The sequence below is a fragment of the Aquila chrysaetos genome, chromosome 21 (genome assembly GCF_900496995.4).
Source record: "Aquila chrysaetos chrysaetos chromosome 21, bAquChr1.4, whole genome shotgun sequence".
In the NCBI taxonomy this organism is placed as follows: Eukaryota; Metazoa; Chordata; class Aves; order Accipitriformes; family Accipitridae; genus Aquila; species Aquila chrysaetos.
In genome coordinates, this window is record NC_044024.1 from 7,622,823 (window position 1) to 7,642,368 (window position 19,546).

The following is a 19,546-nucleotide window of genomic DNA, read 5'->3' on the forward strand; positions in this document are numbered from 1 at the left end:
ATTAAAAAGCTTGACATTTACCTTACAACAGTAATAAAATAATAATGCCTAATTTGGTTTACGAGTGGTATTTGCAGTGTTTCCTGTGCCTTGAGTGGGGGATATTGTGAAGATCGCTGCTATGCTGATCAATTACGCCTGCTTAACAGCACTGCTGTAATTCTTTCCTGTAATCATAACTGTCTTTCAGTAGAGCCGCTCCAAAGTTTTCCTCTGAAACTGTAATTTTGACAGGGAATGAAAATGTTTTCAGATACTTCAGTTTCCAGTGAATAACAACAGCTTCGGAGGTGAAACTTCCTGGTGAAAAGTGAAGAAAGACAAACCTGGTGCCTGCACAGATTTTGCTGCATTTAGATTTCCAAAATCTTTCAGATGTTTTCAAAGGCTGCCTGTGATTGCTTTCCATTAAAAAGTGATTCTTCACCTCCAGATAACCTGCTGTCTTTCATTTGTCAATATAATTCCCTTCTGTTCTTGGCCTCTCAAATATTAAAAAACCCCGGTGCGTTTTACATCCCCGAGCAATTACTACCGAGTTAAGGGAAGGGGAGCTGGCCCCGGAGCTGCCGCTGGGCTGTGGGCCAGGGAGCCCAAACCCCTTTGCAGGGAGCAGATACACAGCAGGGAACACACAACCCCTGCACACACACGTGCACAACACTTGCCCCAAACTAGTCAGCGACTCCGCTTCTGACCCGCTTGCATTTACCCCCAGGTTGCAGGCAAGCGATGCCCCGACACGCTCGCGAAGCCAGCGCCGGACCCGTTAAAAGCAATTTCTTTCTCCATTTCTCACCCTGAGCAAAACTCAACATGGATTTTCTTTTTTTCGGTGCGATTTTAATTAGTGCATGATGCACTCTGGGTTTTTATGAGAGTAAACAGCTCGGAAAAACAGTACATGCCAGCTCCTCTACACCAGGGAGCCTCATCCTGTTTAGACTAGAAACTTCACGCTGGATTTCTGAAAGCCTTTCTTAAGATGGGTTCATTTCCGTGAAAAAAAAAAAAAGGGTACGATTTCAATAAATGGAAATTTTTGACTGTAGCAAAAAAAAAAAATTAGTCAGGAAATTCCCGGCTAGGCCCACTTTGGGGCAAGGCTTTGCACAAAGTGGGAGCAGGATGCCGGAGCCCTCCACGGGGAGAGCTCGGGCTTCCCGCCGCATTGCCGAGGGCTGGCAGGGAGCGCGCGCCTGCACGCACGCCCACGCGGACACGCGAACGTGCGCGCCCGCGTGCGCACGAACCCACGCGTGTACGCGCGCCCGTGCCCACGCACGCGCTCCAGGGCATCCCCGCACGCGCCAGCACGAGCAAGCAGCCCCCCGAGAGCAGCAGCGCCCGCGTCCCCGGAGTTTCGGGGAGGAGCCGGGGCACCTCCAGCCGTCAGCGCAGGGGCAGAAGCGGAGGGGGCAGGAGAAGAGCTTAAGCAAAAAAAACCGGGACCCCGGACGTGGCCGTCGGACGCCGCGCGGTAGAGCTTCGCGCGGGCTCGTCGCCGAAGGCGTGGGAATTGCTCGCGCCGGGCAAACGGCGAGCTCCGCGGGAGCACCCGGGGCCCGGCGGGCTGCGGGGGAAAGCTGGCTGCCGCCGTCACGGGGGCGGCGGTGACCCAGCCTTCCCCGCCGCATGTGCAGCCCAGAGCCTCTTGAAACTCCACCTCGGAGCGGGCTCGAGTCCTCGCACACGGAGGAGACCATGGGAGGGACGGCTCGGGAGAGCCCGGAGGACTGCCGCTTTCTGGACGTAAGTTCGTGGCTTGCTTTGCCACCGTGCAGCTTGTCAGGGTGATAGATGTCTGATATGCGTGTGCGCTCGTCCCTCCTTGAATCATCAGCAGCCCTCTGGCTATCACTGTTTTGTCATTAATTAGGCAGAAGCATCCAAGACGCGAAAGAAGACCTGCACCAGATACCAGATCTGCGGACTGCTCTTCAGCGTGCTGCTCGTTTCTCTTATTCTGATATTTTTTGGTGTCAAATATCTCTGGAACCCAACACCCAGAAAAGTAAGTAAAAACTCTCCGACCCAGCGCTTCAGAGTGCCGCTTCCCCAGACAGACCTGTCCCCCCCACCTCACTGAAACTTTTAACTACACCCCGAAACACAGGCAACTTTGCAAAATGCATTTTCTTAGACCACAAGTATTCGTGGGACTTTTAAAAGTCTTTGTATTATTCATAACTAGCTTTTACTTTATACGGGCTGGGTTTTTTTCTCTATCACCGCATTCTTTCCCTAGCTGACAATTACAGGGGATGGGAGCTACGCCACGAAGAGTTAAAGTTACTCCTATTTCACCGGCAGCAAATTTTATGACAAGTAAGAAAATATTTTCCATTTCATTTCAATTATCTTGCCAGAAACTGGTGGAAAAGTCATTATGCCACCGCATAAAGAGGAGAGAAAGCCAGGACGCAGTGGTGATTGATTGTCATGGATTATATTTCTTACTTTAATGTGTCTGCAATGTGAGGGGACGGTGAGACGGATTAGCTTTTGGAGGAGCTCCTGCTAACTGGATTGGGCTCGTTTATTCCCAGCTCCCCAGACAGACGCTGCTGTAAGTGCCGAGTGTGCCGGGGGCGGCAGCGGGGCCGCGCATCTCCCATATATCTCTGCCCACTGCTGCCCAGCATCTTGGCAATTCTGCCAAAACCCGTTTTTTTATCCCGTACCCCAAGCAAATCGCTTAACCTTGAAGCCAACAGCCCGCCCGCTGCTCCTCATCCCCCTCCCCTTTGAGTTTCCATGCTCATCCAGGAGGCCCTGCTTTGCACCCCGACGCCGTCGACTCAAGAACGTCTCCAAAATTCCCGTGCGCAGCCAAGGCGGCCTCTTTCCCACGGTGGCATCTCCTCTCTCCTCCCTGCCCCATGCCAGAGCTGGGCCAGCCCAGCCGGGCTTCCATCCCGCTGGGCAGAGGAAGCACCCCGCTCGCTGGAAACTTTGTCTTCTTATCAGCAAATAGAAATAAATACCCCCAAAAATAAAAGAAAGAGCAATAAAAGCCATATGTGCCTCCAGGCTCCTGCCAAGACGGTTATAAAGTCTCTACTGTTCCTCGAAAAATAGGGTGCGTGCCAGCCACGGGGGGAAGAGGCTGTTAACCCCTGGAGGTGAGGTTTTCTCCGAGCCGACGGCACAGAGCCATCGCTTCAGCCTCGGAAAGGTCATCCGGAGCGCTGGCCCTCGGCATCCTCATCGGTGGGCACCGGTGGACGATGGAATCCGTCGGTATTTCTGAAAGCCCTTCACAATGCCTGACGGGCAGGCAAGTGAAGCGCGAGATCGCAGGAAAGCAGAGATGTTCCTGCGGTAGAGCTGAACACTGACGTTCCCGGCGTCCGGCATCGCAAACTCCTCCGCGGCCGTGGGGCAGCAGCTTCTCCAGCTGGCCCGGGAGTCCTCCGGGAAAAGCAGGACGGGCGAGGCTGGAAGTTCCTAATTCTCAAAAATATAAACCAAGGGGAATTAAACTCTTTAAAGAACAAAAACCCCTTCGAGCTCCCTTCATGCAACTGGAGAGTGGAAAAAATCTTTAAAGAAGACTTGCTCCTCCGAGGGGCGGCCTTGGACACGGCGCTGCCCTCCGCACGGCAGCATCCGCGCCGGCCGGCACAGCCGGCAAGGGAAGGCGATGAGTCAGCTAACGAGGGGCTCGTCGCAGCCTCGCAGGGAGATGTATTTCAACGATTCGCAAGCAAGTGTCATTTTTAGCCCTATAAAACATCTCACAGCTCTCTGAGCAGCACGGAGCCGGCAAAGCCCAAATGGGTTAGCTGGCCACTGCACTGGCAAAAGTAATTCTTTGTAAATGGAGAGGCACTCGAAGGTAAGGTGCCACCCGGGATCCTACCCTCCTAGAAATTATTTATGGCACCGTGCGCTTTTTGTCAGTCAAAACCAGCGGCCTTCCAGCCATTTCAGGCTTCAGACTATTTTTACCATACCATAAAATCCATTGACAGCTATATATCTTTATAAAAGCCTCCTGCTGACTAACGGGAGATGCTCATGGCTGCCAAGGCGCACATCACTTCTAACTTTTAAACAGAGGTAAAGGTACCTGGCAGTTACCGCCTGCACGGCCAGTTCTGCACCCAGGCTTCCTCCAGTGCTTGCAAAACAGGGGATGCTGATGCTTGAAAACATTGCTAAGAGGCTTTGAACCCCCTGACGGGGAGGGATGTGCAAGAAGCAGGGGACGGTGAAAGGGGGTTTAGGTTGGGACTGCCGGCAGAGCCCCTGCCCCTCACCCGGGCATCGCTGCAGGACCAGGGTGCTCCTTCCCCGGCTCCGCGGCCGTGCCAGGGGACAAACAGGGTTTTCCCATCCCCACGCCTCCATCGCTCCCCGCTGCTCCGTGGACTTGAGGGGTTTTGCACAAGCCCTTTGCTTCCGCACGGCACCGTTTGATTTGGGAAATGAGACTCCCCAAGGCTTGCCAGCTCTCGCTGCGCCAGCAGAATCATTTTTGTGCTTCAAATAGCATCTGCCACTACTCATCCTTTAAGGGTCAGGCATCCGCAGAGACTGGAGGGCTGCCGGGCTGGCTGAGTGCAATGAGCACCTGCGAGGAGGAGAGGGCTGCTCCCCCCGGCTCCCCGCAGGGATGAGTGCCGCCGGGAAGCCGGCTGCTACGCCCCGAAGCTCTTCAGCAGCCCTCGAGGAGGTCTTTAATCCGCAGGCAATCCCTGATCTCCTCCAGGCAGAGAGAGGCTTTTACCTCTGCCTTTCCAGGAAAAACAGAAGGTGCAGAGATGGAGCAAGCGAGATGGGGATGACATGATGGATCAAGCAAGCCGGGGACACAGTGATGGAGCAAGCGAGATGGGGATGCAGTAATGGAGCAAGAAAGATGGGGACAGAGTGATGGAGCAAGCAAGCCAGGGATGTAATGATGGAGCAAGAAAGTCAGGGAGAAGGGAAAGCGAGATCCCTTGGGCTCAGGACTTCGGTCCAGCCTGGGACATGAACAGGCTCATGCCACAGACAGCACCAGCAAAGACTGAGCAGTGGCAAAGCTCCTGGTGCAAGTGTGGGATGAGCGTCTTCTCCCCGGCTTGACACACATGTACCCCCGCAGCCTGGCCCCGTCCTGCCCTTCTTCCCAGCCCTGGCACCCGGGACCTGCCTCTCCTTGCGCTATCCAGATGATCGTCCTGGCTCAGAGCCGGGGCGCAAGGAAGCAGCCGGCCCCGTGGCAGGGTACCCCATCACCCCGACATCAGTGGTCGCGCACCCAGCACCAGCCTGCTCGCCCACCAGCCGGCGTATGAAATCGGGCTGGGGCTGAGCCGACCCCTGCGCGGTTTTGGCTCTCGCAGGTTTACGACATGGAGCACACGTTCTTCAGCCACGGGGAGAAGAAGAAGATTGTGATGGAGATCGACCCGCTGGCCAGGACAGAGACCTTCAGGAGCGGGAACGGCAGCGAGGAAATCCTGGAGATCCATGACTTCAAAAACGTGAGTGCGGCAGGGTTTGGCCCTGGGACCCTGCCTGCGGTCTTACAGCGGGACTGGCGGGATCCCTTAGGACACCACGGGATTGCTGGAGCAAGTCCCAGGATGATTTGCTTCTGCGTCAGGGAGAGCAATTCCCAGATGCAGACTCTCTGGGGATGCTCTCAAAGGAAAGGAGATGTGTATCTACGTAAGCTTCCACCGGTATTTAATAGCGGCGTGGTTCAGTTCCAGTGAAATACATCTTAAAAGCAAGACCTAGTTATTGGATTTATCCTTGCAAAGGAATGCAATCATCATAAATCTGTCCGAGCCCAGTACATTTGTCTGTCTGGAGAGCATTAAAACCTCATGACAATGTTGTAGGCTCTCTCTGAAACCTAATTAAAATTTGTAGGGAAATACCCTGTGCAGTGACATATGGCAAAATTTTCAGCTAATAGCCTAGCAGGAACTGGGGGCTCAATGTTCATATAACCATAATGGTCAGATGCTATTCTGCATATTTTTATTTCTGATAACTAGAGCTCGTGATAGTTATAAGGAGAAGGGGAGCAAAGTAAAATTTTATGACTATCTGCCTCAAAATATTTGTAAAAAGCCCAATTCTCCCAAACCGTAAAATGCAATATCTCTTAGGAGAACCTGTTAGTACATCTTAGCACCACTGCTGAACAGAGTTTGCACAAAAACGTCAACAGGAAAAATACGACTAAAGCCTCATCCAGCTGTACCCTCCATACGATGGGCTTTTTTATCCTCCTGCTTTGCCCTGACTGCTTTTTTGGTGTTTGTTTTGATGCTGTAGGGAATAACTGGCATCTTCTTTGTGGGCCTCCAAAAATGTTTCATCAAAACTCAGACTAAAGTCCTACCTGAGACGACAGAGGCCAAGATCCCTGAGCTTGAGGTAGGTGAATAAAACAGGACACCCCTCTGCCCCCGGTGAAACCCACTCCTCTCCCTGGCGTTGGGAGCGTGGCTGCCGTCCCTACCGCCCTTCCATCTGCTCCAGCCTTCCCAGATATGCTGCAATAAAGAAATAATGAGTTGTGATCGCTTCATAAAATGATCTTATTTCAGAGGATTGCTTCTAAAAACAACAAGTGGAAAGAGATGGGATTAGACAGCAGACAGACAAAAACCTCTCAGCACAATACCGGAGATCAAGAACAATAATCCTGTTGTAGTCAAAAGGTCGCAAGGCAGCTCAGGATTAGCAGGCACCAAAAAGTCAATCAAATTCTTTTCTCCAAGAATTGAGCCTCATGTTCTCAAGCAGAATGAGGCAGAAATAATGAATTTAAAAGAGCAGCCGCGTTTAAGAAATGCGATTTGAGAAGGCACTTGGCGTACAGCCCGGGGAGGTGGGAAGCACTGGGCTGGGCCCACCTCCCTGTCCTGCACGGACCTTCCTCCCATCGATGTGCCTGATCGCTTCTTCCACCCATTTGACTTTTGCCCACCACATCCCGCTACAAGGAGTCTCACGCTTTGCATGCTGTGGGGAAAAAAGTGTTTGGCTCCATACTTTAACCCCTCTCTGACGGTGTAACCCGGGGTGATGGCTCAGTCCCTTGAAAGCAGTTGTCCCTTGTCCCCTGTCCCCGTCCCCATCGCCGAGCCCCCGGCGGTGGCACAGCCCTCCCGCCTCCCCGTTTGCGAGACGAAGGGTGTTAGCAGATTGAATCGCCCCCGAGGAAGCTGTTGCAGATAAAACTCCAGCAGGACACGTGTTTGAAACGAAGCGTGGGCAGAAACATTTCCCTGAATCATGACCCAAATTCCCAGACACCGATTCTTTGATTATGCCGTAAGAAGCTAATAGATCTTTTCGGCTAGCGTCGTAAAAGGGATGTGACTTCCCAGGCTTCAGCAGAACATTGCCCCGGGTAGAGAGCTGAAATGTAAAACCCAATGAGATAAATGTAGATTTAAGCTCTAGTCATCTCTTCCCAGAGCCCACGTGCTGCCAGGTCCTTCAGGCAGCACCTCCCCAACCCCATGGCTTTCACCAGCGACTCCGAAAACGACTCAGACTGGGTCAGGTTGTGTTGGCTCTTTCCTAAGACTTCCCAAAGCCATAAGGAAAAACTCTCTAAAAAAGAAACACAGCCCCAGACGCCTTCTGGAGACAAAAATGCCATTTGCCAGCTTGCTCTATGGGCTACCACCACCAACGTACACAACGTTGCCTTGGCAGATAACTCAGCGCAGACCCATCCAATAATCTTTATATATCTCCCTTCCTAAGCGCCTGCCAAAACACACCATGGACTAATGCAACAGCAGAGGCATGTGGTATAAATTACAGAATATGGCCGTGCAAAGAATTTCTGTGAGGAATAAATTAAAGTGTTCGATCACAAAATCCGTAGCAGAAGGAGAGAGAAATTAAGTAGTAAGAGCAAAGCAGAGAGGAGATGTTTTAATCTTGGGTTTTAAATGAGCTGGGGCACTCCAGAAGGCTCTTCCAGATGGTGGGGACTGCACAGGAGAAGGCTCTTGAAGCACGATGAACGGAGGGAAGAGAGAGCGGGGTGGTGTTGGCTGAAAGCAGACAGGAAAGACAAGGCTCATGGTGGGTGTCCCTACTTGAGGACCAGCGGGGTACTGCATGTGCACCCAGCGAGCACCACAAGCCAAGGCAGATGAAGTTCAGCTGCTTTCTGGGAGGGGAGAAGCGCCTCAGGGTAAGCCAAGGGAGGAGAAGCAGCCAGCGGTGGGGAGAGGGTGTCTCACCACGCTGGGGTGAAATCTCGCTCTTCTTCCAGGGGGAAGAAATCACGACCACCTACTTTGAGCAGTCCGTGGTCTGGGTGCCTGGGGAAAAGCCCATTCAGAACAAGGAGTTCCTGAAGAGCTCCAAAATTTTTGACATCTGCCGCAACGTGACCATCTACTGGATCCACCCCACGCCAATTGCAGGTACAAGGAGCCATCTCGTCCGCGAAATGCTCACGAGCCCCCTAGCCAGGAGCAGCCCTGCCACCCACCCCTGTTCCCCCTGCCATGTCCCCCACTGCGACATGGTGGGAACCCGTTCCCACAGCCTCGTACATCTCAGACACAACACAGTGTTAGCCACGACCACGAGAGAGTATGGCCATTCTAATAGCAGGGGCTGAAGTTTCTCTCTACAAAGCACTTGTCTCTGCCGGCTCCCCACTGCCCTGCACTTTGCAGAGTGGCCACCCTCCTCATAACAAGGTAAAAAAACCCCAAAAAAACTCTTTGTACCTGCAAAGAAGCCAGCACTGCTGGAAACTGGGACGCCTAAATTCTCATCACTGCATGAACATCAGAGCATGAGCAGAGATCTGCATCTAAATCACACAACAGGGTTGCCATCTCCAGCTGCTCACTACACAGCCCTCACAGAGGTTGTGGCCTCTGAGATCCGCCGGCATAATTAACCCGCTCTCTCTAACCCACTTCTATCCGAATGAGCTAGTTTAAAACCCCTGCCGAGAAAACTCCCTCCGCTCTGCAGCCACGGAGGCGCAACTCGTCCCCCACAGGTACCAGTCAGCTCACGGCCATCGATGGTCCTGGGAGCAAGTGGGCATCAGAGACCCCCAGTGCAGAGGGAGGCTGCTGTCCTCGGCTGCTGTCGCTTTGCTGGGGCTCTACGAATCCCCCCCCACAGCAGCAGAGCTCACCATGAGGACGTGCTTCCCGCACGTGCCCCGTGCGGGGAATGCCAACACCACCCGCGGGTACCCACCGCCCACGAGCACAGGGAGGAGACGGGCCACGTCTGCTCTACCCTCTCCTCCCACCATATCATCTCCCAGGCTTGGTAAGAGCAGGAGGCAATGGTGTACAGTTGGTTTGCTGGTGGGGTTTTCTTGTACCCCGGCACCGAATTTTGGTAGAGCCATTAGTGCCTGGTGCTGCATTTGTCCCCCTGCTCCCTGGTTGTTGACAGCAACATTTGGGCTCTTCCTGTAGCTCCTGAGCTGGCCAACCTTGAAGGGGCAGAAGAAGAAGATCCTGAGCTGCTCGTAGACAACCAGAGCTGGTTGGATGGGGGGGGCGAACATGAGGTGAAGAAGGATGCGCAGGCAGGGCCCAAGCGCCGGGCACGGCAGCTCACCGAGGAGGACCTGCCCGTCAACGACTACGTGAGTGCGGGGAATTGCACCCTGGGGTGCCCTGGCCATGGTCCCGGGGTGTCCTGGTCACACTCCTGGGGTGTCCTGGCCATGTCCCTAGGGTGCCCTGATCACGCTCCTGGGGTGTCCTGGCCACGGTCCCAGGGTGTCCTGGTCACGTTCCCGGGGTCCCTCGGCCACGCATCCTCCTCGCTCTGCTGACGCTGGCTTTTCCTGACAGTCGGAGAACGGGCTGGAGTTCCACCCGCTGTGGGATGAGCTAGGCTACTGCTGCGCCCAGTGCCGCCGCGCCAACCGCTACTGCCGGCGGGTCTGCGAGCCCCTCCTGGGCTACTACCCCTACCCCTACTGCTACCAGGGCGGGAGGGTCATCTGCCGGATCATCATGCCCTGCAACTGGTGGATCGCGCGGATGCTGGGCAGGGTGTAGCACCCGCCGCGCGGCACCCGGCGCTTGGGTGCTGCCCCGTGCCCGCCTGCCACGTCGTCACGCGTCGGGATGCGTCCTGACGTAGCCTACGCGCAGGTCGTTACCTGCTTGATCGCCGGCGAGACGCCGCGCGTGCACCGCCCGTCCCCCCGGCGTCCCGCGCTGCTCCCGCGGGGCTGGGGGAGGCCACGCTCGAGTGCATCATCGCCACGCTGAGCAGCGAGAGGCAAACAATAAACGTCTTGTATGAGCGATTGCAAAGAAAATGGAAAGTCGTTTAGTCTCAGTCTGTGACGCTTAATGGGTCTGAGAAGTGATCTAATTGCTCGGCTGCCTTGTCACGAGCATCCATAACTCAGGTACCAGGACTGCCGGCGCTCGCCTCACTGGGAACGTGCGGAGGTCCCTAATTTGCTCCCTGACAGCGCTGGTAGTTGTTCAGCACGTCTCGACCCTCTGCTCCAGCATGCTCTGATGTGTTCGGTAGTTATTAGCGACGGCTCGGGGACGGCAGCGGTCCCCTCAGGAGCGATGTGCAGCGTGGTGGTGTGCGGGTAAGGCAGAGGCAGGAGCGGGCACGAGGAGCCCCCGGGGAACCGGGCGGCAAAAGCCAGCGGAGGCGCGGACGGCCCCAAGTGCCATCAGCTGTCCCCAGCCCTGTGACCGACAAATGGGTAAAACCCGAGCTGCAGGAGGGAAAAAGTAAGTCCTTGACACTGCAGCCGCCCTGAGCAGGACGCTGCCTGCAGCAGCGCTGAGGGCCGACGGCCAAAATCCCCGTGCGCTCCCCGTGCAGCCTTCCCTGGCTCACGGCCCCGGTGCTCACGCCAGACCCCAGGTTCCAGCTTTCATCCCAAGGGAGCCGGCTGCTGCCGAAGAGCTTTGACGTACCGTGGGTGTCACCGGGCAAAAAAAAAACCCTCTCGGTGTCGCTGAGGGAGCACGCGCTGCCACGGCCGGTGCTTTCCAGGGAAACACCTGGAGGGATGAGCCTGCCCAGCCATACGTACAGAGGAGGGAGCAGAGGTCGGGCTCTGCTCGCTGCCACCGTGCCGGGTACCAGTGGCGGTGTCACCGGGGCTGCCAGGCCTTCCCCGTATCCCTGCGGCTCCTGTGGGGATGTGGGCAGGTTTCAAAGGCAGTTCCTTCCACCGCTGTTCACAGCCGTGCTGGCAACGTGGTTAAAACACTGGGAGCGCGGTGCAGCAGAGCTCCCTGCGTGGCGTCCTAAGGGACACCAACCAGTCCTGGGGACACCAAGCGTTTCCGACATGCCCCCAAAGACATTTATTCCCCCTGGGAGGAGGGAATATGTGAAACTCACCCGACCACAGCTGCTGCGGGAAACCGGAGCCCTGGGGCCAGCCAGCGGTGCTCGTGTCCCGGCTCGGCGGGTCCAGCCGGGTCACCAAAGTGTACCCAATGCCTTTGCCAGGAGAGCAGTGTCCCAAGTCTGCCTGGCATCTCCCCCAGCACACGCCTGTACCTCCCAGACGTTACTGCTGTCTCTCCACGTTAAAGCGAGGTGTCTACTTAAGCACTATTTCACTAGATAAGATCTGCACCCTCTGATGGCCACAGTGCCTGTCGCTGGCCATGGGGACGAGCAGGCTGGACGAGCCTCCACGCTCCCCAGCTTAGCACAGTCAGTCAGTGCTGGTTTTCCTGCAGCAGCTCAGAAACCTCCAGGCCCCCCGTGCCACCCTCTGCCAGCACCATTGCCACCCGCCCGGCATCGCCTCCGCTGCCCGCCCAGGGAAGGAAGCTGCACGGTCGCTTCCCTCTGCACAGGCTTTCTGATGAGGATGGGTTTATCCAAACCTGGCCCTGCTTCTCACGTGTTCCTGCCCCTGTCTCCATCCATCCATTAATTGCCATCGGCTGATCTCTCCGACCCGGTTTCCGCGCTCTGACGCACTCTGCCTCGCCGTCCCGACCCAGGAGGCTTTCAGCCAGCCAGGTGCTGACAACAGTTTGATTTACTCACCCAGGTTAAACGCAACATAAGGATTTCGGGTGTTCCCCTTCGGGTTCCTCCGTCAGCAGCGAGGCTGTCCCATACCGGGTCATTTGCCGCACCACGGGGCGGTTTGGTTGGGGCAGCTCACCCAGCACCAGAGCAGTGTTTGCCAGAGGGATGATGCCGACAAAGGGCCACCGCTCCTACCCGTGGCTTAACCCCTCCTTTTACATCTCCCTCCTCCCCGGGAGCAGGAGAGGCAGCCCCGGCAGCCGGCGAGCTGCTCCAAGCCACAGCGCTGGCAAATTCTGTGCTCGAGACCCAAAAATCCCCCAAGCTGGGCAGGAGAGGAGCTTCACTGCACCACTGCGGCATCACGCTCAGTAAGGCAAAGGTTTGCTGATGAAACAACCCTGAGATGAGCAGTACCAAACGAACACAAAAGCTTAAATCCATGTTTCTTGCCCCGGGGAGAGGCTGGGGACGCAGGCAGCTCCAGCAGTGCTGCCCTGCCCTTTGCTCGGAGCGAGCGGCCGGCCGGCAGAGGATGCACGCGTTTGCACGGGTCTGAACTCATCCGCCCGGCTCCTGGGCTGGGATGCTCCAGGCCTTCTGCTTCAGCACTGTTACACAACCGCTGTTATGAAGAAAATTCAATTACAGAAGTTATTTGTAAGCGCAAGTGCACCAGTGAGCATCGCGATGGTCCAGAGGTTACTGGCTGGCCCGGGGCGAGTGGATTACCTCCCGGGGGGTTTGCTGCTCTTTGCAGCAACTCGAGCAGAGGAATTTCCAGGAGATGAAAAGAAAAGCCGAGGCTGTTTCATAGAGTAAAATATCTTAATATTTATTGTGTCTCAGGACAAGAGAGTTCTACTCAATACACAAAACGAGTTAAAGCAGCATATAATACTGACAATCAAGTCACAGCTGACTCGGTGCAAGGACACCTACCAAGGTAAAGGCACCAGGAGCTACATCACCAAACCTCGCTACAGCTTACAAAGAATCACTACAGCCTGTACTTAAAAAAAGTACAACTCTAAAAAAGTATATAAAACCCAGGACAGGGGTGAGAGAGAGCTTGGCAACAAGCTGAGACCTTGCTGAGCCAAGGGCTTCAGGCAGGCAGGGCCATGTTTCAGCTGGGCAACAGCCCCATCTCGAGAGCAACCGCGTCCAGAGAGCGAGGGGACATCGAGGGGCTGCCAGAGATGAGGGGAAGCATCGCTTTCCCGACGGAGGCACCGAGGACGAGCGCTGGGAGTCCCGCGAGGCCGCCAGCACGGTCTGCTCGGCACGGCACTCGAGCGTGCCGCCGAGGAAAGAGCCAGGGGCTGCAGCACCCGGAGGAGCGCGCTTGCTGTAACCACCGCAGCTACACTAATTATCCCACGCGGTGGCACGGCAGAGTAGTGTTAGGACAAGTCCCTGAGCGCACCAGGACAGCTGCTGCACTCGTTTCTATGAGCTAGTTGAGAAGAAGATCAGTCAGTTCAAAGCAAGATTTCACGAAGCGGCATCCAGAGGAAAACTGGAGGTGGTGGCATCCTCCCCGGCCGCGGAGAGCATACCCTGCAATGCACAAGGCAAAGTGTTAACAGACAAGGCTGGATTTATACACGGCTTAAAATGACATCGCACACACGGTCCCGCAGGTGCCCTCTACCCCCGCACCCGCCCCCCGTGGTACCCGCCGCCGTGCCGAAGGTCCCCAGGGGCGATGGGGCGGCAGCCAGGGATGCAGAGGCAGCCCACCGAGCTTACATGGCTGGACAGACGTACCCGGCCACGGCCACAGCCACAGTGTGCTGGGGGCCAGCTACACCATCTCGTACTGATTGTTCGTGATGTACTGGGACAGGCAGCAGGCAAGAATGATGCCAACCAACTGAAAAAGAGAAAAAAAACCCCACACATCGGAGGTAGCCAAGACCAGGACACGGTGTTTTAGGGGAAAAGCCTGACAAATTGCTCTAGAGCATCAGTTTTATAAAATCCAAGGATGGACAGTGGGATTTACAAACCACGACACAGGCTGCTGCGCCCTGCTTTGGACTAACTGAGAGAGGCTGAAGCGGAGGATCCTGGCAGGCATCAGCCAAACAAGCTCGTCACAAGAGATGCTCTGCGTCCTGTCCTGTTAAATTTTGCTTCATGAAGCATCTACTGTTTTATGGTAATTTTGGAGATTACACAGATATCAGGAGCGTCACAGCCAATTACACAGCCACTAGAGAACAGCAGCCACCTCTCCCTGTTGCAAGGACAGCGGGGAAGCAAGGTTGCCGTTTTCGCATCAGCATCTGAAGGACACACTACCGTTATCACAATGTGGCCTCACAGCCCCTGCACAGACATTTAGGGCCAGATCCTGCAGGAGTTTGACTTACACAAGCAAAGTTAGAGGCACATTTTGCATGATGGGTCCCTGCCGGCTGCACGACACAGCAAGGCTTGATGAAAGCGATAAAAGCCAGGAACCAGTTACAATTCCCAAGCCTGGCATCAGCCAAGATGATTTTGCAGCTGGGAGCGTGCAGCTCACCGTTTGCGTGTCGGTCACGTCTCGGTGACCCCACGGTGAGCACAGCCCAACGAAGAGGAGAGCGGGGTGAGCGGCTGGGCGCAGCGGAGCGGCTCCGGCTCTCGGGCTCTCCCAGCCGCAACCGAAAGCACTTGGTAGCACACGCTGCAGCCAGGGGCTGCTGGCTCCCGCCTCTCCCCCAGTTCCTCCGTTACGGGAAACACACGGCGACACGCTCGTTACAGGAGAAATATCTTTTCCAGGACAGGATCCTGGAAACCCGGCAGGGTTCCTTCTCCCCACGCTGGTGTGGTCAGCGAATGGTCCCGGGTGGCAGCAGCTGGAAGCTCACGGCACAGCCTCTGCGTGCCGGATCAAGGGGAGGGTGAACTCAAGCCCCTCCAAAGTCACGGCCAGCTGAGCTCGCTCCGCAGCTGCTCAGCACCCAGAGCCCAGCAAGCTCCCACAAACCAGCTAAAGAAGGGCCGGCTGCGCATCCTGCGGCTCCCGCTGAGGCGCGTCGGAAAACCCTCGGCACCTCGGGAAAACCCCAGGGCAGCGTCAGCGTGCCCAACGCCCAGCGTGGCGGAGCTGGGGGCAGGGGCCTCTCCTTTCCTGCCGGGATAAAGCCTGCCGGAGCAGGGGCCGGCGAGCAGGCGGCTGCTGCGGCTCCTGCAGGAAGCGTCCTACAGGATTAAGTAAAGGAGAGGTCGGGGAGCGGGAGGGAAAGGAAGCAATCGCAGGGTAAGGCAGCGTGCGGGGTGTGAGCCGCCAGAACAAGCGGTGCCCCACAGGCGCTCGCAGGGAGCCAGCCACGCAGAAGTGATGCCAAAACGCCTCCCTGATAAAAAGGGAGGTCGGTGGGTAGGAAAAGGAAGGGCGCAGATTTGATCCCTGTCTACAGCAAACGCAAGGAGTTTGCCCGGCACAGCACAGGCTCCATTTGTTTTTTCTTGAAGTCGGGTGTTTCAGACAGGAGCTCCTCTCAAATAACCTGGGCTCACGGAAACAGAGGTGGTGCTTCAGCCCTAGGTTTAAGAGACTGGAGACTGCACAATAGTGAGATTAAACCCAAGGAGAATCTGCAGAATAGCTGCTCCTCCCTGGGTGAAACAGGCCGTGCCTTTTGTACACACACCAGAATTTGTACAGAAATTAAATACCTCCAGAGACACGCTAGCTTCCCCTGCACTCCCCCTGTGCCAGGCAAGGGAGATTTTACCTGGAAGCACGCGATGCCGAAGGAGATTCCAGCCACAACACTCATTTTTGACTCCATCATTGACGTAACCAGGAAAAAACAACCCTGCAGAGGATGGAAAGCGAGAACGTGGTCCAGTGCTTTTCACCCCCCCGGGAGCAGAAACCGACACCTGCCAAGAGCACCAGCAGCTCCAGGAGAAGATGCTCCTGTGTGGGCAGCTGAGGGCTTCTGGCTGCCACCCTCCTGCCTCACCTCGGGCAAAGTCACTTTCCTATCAGCGTTTCGCCAACCAGCCTCCCAGCCCAGCCTCGTTATCAAGGGGAGCACTTGCCCATGGGCTGTTCCCAAAGGGAGCGTTGGGTTGAGCAAGGTGACTCATCAGAGGAACATCCCTTGCGTCACCCAGCCGTCCCTGCAGGATGAGGTCACCCGTGCTCACCACTGCCTCAGGACTTTGCACGGTCATCGGGAGACGTCAGCGCCGCCGAAACGAACTTTACTGGGAAATTACCTCCTTATTCACCTGTTCTCCAAAACACACAGCCCCCAGTGCACACACTTGGGTCCGGCTGGTCCCTGACCTCCAAGGAAGGAGTGGGGGGGACCTCAGACATGAGGGAGGGCTCGTTCCTCCATACCCTTCACCTACCGCCACCCCAGGGGAGTCCCTGGGCCACAAGGCATCTGCATCGAGAGAGCAGTTCTCCTTTCAAGCCTCCCAGGGAAGGGCAAACCCTTTTCCACCCGTTCAGCTCTGCCCTCCCCACCTCCAGGACTGGCAGGGGGATTTTTCTGAGCTTAACTTACATCCACAAACACTTTCAGCTTGGCTTTGCTTGGGTCTTTCAGATCCTCCTCCGAGCAGTCATCCTGGCTCTTGCAGCAGCTCTGGGGGATGCCCCTCTGGGTGAAGTATTCAGTCCTCTCCCAGTCCGAATAGTTCTGCACCCCGCAGCAGTGCAGCTGGAGGGGGAAGCACATTTGGGGAGCACGGTCACACCAGGGTACTGACCCCCTATTTCTACCACCACACCCACGGCTCCCCTGCCCTCGCCTCGCCAGGAACTGCCCCCACCTCACCCAGCACCTCCTCCCAAACTCAAAACCCCGTGGTGCAAAAGGACCCCCAGCACCACGACAGGGATGCCGATACTGCAGGGGTTCCCAGGGGACGGCGCGGGGCGAGGCGAGCGTGCCCACCCGCCGCCATCCAGACACCAGCCTGGGGCACTCACGGTTCTCTGGATGGTGTCGACGGCCTCGCTGTGCCGATCCGCGGTCACGTTGTAGTCCCTCAAGGCCAGGTTGAGGTTACTCTCAAAGTTTGTCTTAATCTGCAAGAGAGAGGTCTCTGCGGCGGTGCCGTCCCCTCCTGCGCTTCAGGACCCGCGGCCCCGCGTTAGTCACCTCTCGGTGATGGCAGGAATGACTCCGGCCGCGGCCAGCAGACATTCCCCCGGCCACCCAGGCAATTAAACGCTGTATTAAAGGGCAGGCTGGGATGCGCTGTGGCGGCAGGGATGCTGCATGTAATAACAAGGACCTGTGCAGTGCCAACTGCCCCCCAAGCAGGCTGTTCCGTGCCATGGGAACCCTCAGAGGAGCTTTAATTACAGAAATTACTGCAGTAGACCAAGGCCAGAAATTAAAGTCCAGGGCTACTCGCCTGTTCTGGCGGAGGGGCAGCGTGCCATGCCGGCTGGACCCTGCACCCAGCCTTGTCCTTATGGGACCTTATGGGCCTTTTCGAGGACCAAGCTGCACTTTGGGCTGTATTAACCCCATTTTAGCTAAACTAATCACCACTCCCAGCAGCACCTCTGTCCCTCCAGCGACATTTGCAACCGCACTTGGGTTAAAACCAGCATCGACCTTGCTCCGCAGCATCGGGAGACAGCAGCGACCACCCAGACTCACCTCGTGCCTGAAGACGAACCCCACGACGGCAGCCACCAGGACGATGAGGAAGATGAGGGACAGGAGCATGGCGTACTGCGGGCAGAAAGGGCGGGATGGGACAGGGTGGGTGGGATGGGATAGGATGGGATGAGATGGGGTAGGACGGGATGGGACGGGATGGGGTGGGTTGGGACGGGATGGGGTTGGGATGGGATGAGATGGGGTAGGACGGGATGGGATGAGATGGGGTAGGACGGGATGGGACGGGATGGGGTGGGTTGGGACGGGATGAGACGGGGTAGGACGGGATGGGGTTGGGACGGGATGAGACGGGGTAGGACGGGATGGGGTAGGACGGGATGGGGTTGGGACGGGATGAGACGGGGTAGGACGGGATGGGGTTGGGACGGGATGAGATGGGGTAGGATGGGATGGGGTTGGGACGGGATGAGATGGGGTAGGATGGGATGCGATGAGATGGGGTAGGACGGGATGGGGTGGGATGGGGTGGGTTGGGACGGGATGAGACGGGGTAGGACGGGATGGGGTTGGGATGGGAGGGGGAAGGATGGGACGTGCCGGGGTGGGTCAGGAGGGGACGGGACCCCGTCCCACCCCGTCCGGGGCCACCCACCAGCTTGAGCATCCAGGTGCTGCCGCGGCAGGTGGCGAAGCAGCCGAAGGTGCCCAGGAGGACGACGACGGTGCCGGCGCCCACCAGGACGAAGGGGACGTTGGTGGCCTTCTCGTCCAGCAAGGAGAAGTAGACGGCTAGGCTCACCCTGCCCCAGACGCCCACGGCCAGCAGCACGATGCCCGACACCTGGGGAGGGAGAGGGGAAAGCCGCCGTGGCTCGCGACTGTCGCGACAGGCCTGCGCGGCCGCGACCTGTCGCGGGAGCGGGGCGGGGCGGCCGCGGGCCGGCGCTCACCCAGAAGACGAAGGTGTAGGTGAGCAGGACGCTCTTGAGGCAGGTGATCACCGGCTTCGTCTGCAGCCGCCGCGACGGGGACGCCATGGCCGACTCGGGCCGTCTGCTGCCGGGACGGGCCCCGCCGCGCCGCGCCGCGGCCACGCCCCGCCGGGCAGGCCCCGCCCCGCCCCGCCCCGCCGGAGGCGCCCGAGCGGCGGCGGAGGTTGCCGAGCGTTCACGGAAACGGCCGAGCGCGCCCGAAGGCGAGCCGCTCCTCCCCAGCGGGGGCGCCCCCTGCCTGCTCCGTGCCACCTCCTGCCTGCTCCGTGCCACCCCCTGCCTGCTCCGTGCCACCTCCTGCCTGCTCCGTGCCACCTCCTGCCTGTTCCGTGCCACCTCCTGCCTGCTCCGTGCCACCTCCTGCCTGTTCCGTGCCACCCCCTGCCTGCTCCGTGCCACCTCCTGCCTGTTCTGTGCCACCTCTTGCCTGCCCAGTGCCACCTCGTGCCTACTCCATGCCACCTCCTGCCTGTTCTGTGCCACCTCCTGCCTGCTCCGTGCCACCTCCTGCCTGCCCGGTGCCACCCCCTCCTTGCTCCATGTCACCCTCTGCCTGTTCTGTGCCACCTCCTGCCTGCCCGGTGCCACTTCCTACCCGCTCCGTGCTACCTCCTGCCTTCTCCATGCCATCCCCTGCCTGCTCCGTGCCACCTCCTGCCTGCTCCGTGCCACCCAGCCCCTGCTCCATGTCACTCCCTCCCTGCTCCATGTCACCCCCTGCCTGCTCCATGCCACCTCCTGCCTGCCCAGTGCCACCTCCTGCCTGCTCCGTGCCACCTCCTGCCTTCTCCGTGCCACCTCCTGCCTTCTCCATGCCATCCCCTGCCTGCCCGGTGCCACCTCCTGCCTTCTCCATGCCATCCCCTGCCTGCTCCGTGCCACCTCCTGCCTGCTCCGTGCCACCCAGCCCCTGCTCTCCTGCCCTAGTGGTTGGCGATGCAGCCCCAGCCCCAACGTGGC

At 57.5% G+C, this 19,546-nt stretch overlaps 2 protein-coding genes across 4 annotated transcripts; one reads left to right on the forward strand and one right to left on the reverse strand.

The window, feature by feature from the left end:
- Window positions 1-1,503: 1,503 nt before the first annotated feature.
- On the forward strand, window positions 1,504-10,283 carry TNMD (tenomodulin). Its single transcript, XM_029997517.1, has 7 exons — window positions 1,504-1,752; window positions 1,880-2,014; window positions 5,337-5,477; window positions 6,283-6,384; window positions 8,249-8,402; window positions 9,429-9,601; window positions 9,813-10,283. The coding sequence occupies exons 1-7, from the start codon at window positions 1,636-1,638 to the stop codon at window positions 10,020-10,022; spliced, it is 1,032 nt and encodes a 343-aa protein (XP_029853377.1). The 5' UTR covers window positions 1,504-1,635; the 3' UTR covers window positions 10,023-10,283.
- Window positions 10,284-12,808: 2,525 nt separating this feature from the next.
- On the reverse strand, window positions 12,809-18,816 carry TSPAN6 (tetraspanin 6). Of its 3 annotated transcripts, none has more exons than XM_029997414.2 (8): window positions 18,545-18,814; window positions 18,247-18,435; window positions 17,631-17,705; window positions 16,949-17,047; window positions 16,521-16,676; window positions 15,732-15,815; window positions 13,775-13,873; window positions 12,809-13,558 (listed from the first exon to the last, which is right to left on the reverse strand). In XM_029997414.2, exons 1-7 carry the CDS (start codon window positions 18,629-18,631, stop codon window positions 13,805-13,807), a joined length of 759 nt encoding a protein of 252 aa, XP_029853274.1. In that variant the 5' UTR covers window positions 18,632-18,814; the 3' UTR covers window positions 12,809-13,558; window positions 13,775-13,804. The 3 variants fall into 3 exon arrangements, with proteins under 3 accessions (XP_029853274.1, XP_029853273.1, XP_029853275.1); XM_029997413.2 differs by having other exon boundaries at window positions 12,809-13,557; window positions 13,768-13,873; window positions 18,545-18,811; XM_029997415.2 differs by lacking the exon at window positions 17,631-17,705 and having other exon boundaries at window positions 12,809-13,557; window positions 13,768-13,873; window positions 18,545-18,816.
- Window positions 18,817-19,546: the final 730 nt, after the last annotated feature.

What these genes read in the sequence shown, in the direction of transcription:
- TNMD (XM_029997517.1), top strand. Translation starts at nt 1,636, where the DNA reads ATGTGCAGCCCAGAGCCTCTTGAAACTCCACCTCGGAGCGGGCTCGAG. An exon ending in AGATCCATGACTTCAAAAAC is followed by an intron (nt 5,478 to 6,282) that starts GTGAGTGCGGCA and finishes TTGATGCTGTAG; the next exon opens with GGAATAACTGGCATCTTCTT. An exon ending in CCACCCCACGCCAATTGCAG is followed by an intron (nt 8,403 to 9,428) that starts GTACAAGGAGCC and finishes CTCTTCCTGTAG; the next exon opens with CTCCTGAGCTGGCCAACCTT.
- TSPAN6 (XM_029997414.2), bottom strand. Translation starts at nt 18,631, where the DNA reads ATGGCGTCCCCGTCGCGGCGGCTGCAGACGAAGCCGGTGATCACCTGC. An exon ending in GCACCTGGATGCTCAAGCTG is followed by an intron (nt 17,706 to 18,246) that starts GTGGGTGGCCCC and finishes TTCTGCCCGCAG; the next exon opens with TACGCCATGCTCCTGTCCCT. An exon ending in AGCTGAAAGTGTTTGTGGAT is followed by an intron (nt 15,816 to 16,520) that starts GTAAGTTAAGCT and finishes CATCCTCTGCAG; the next exon opens with GGTTGTTTTTTCCTGGTTAC.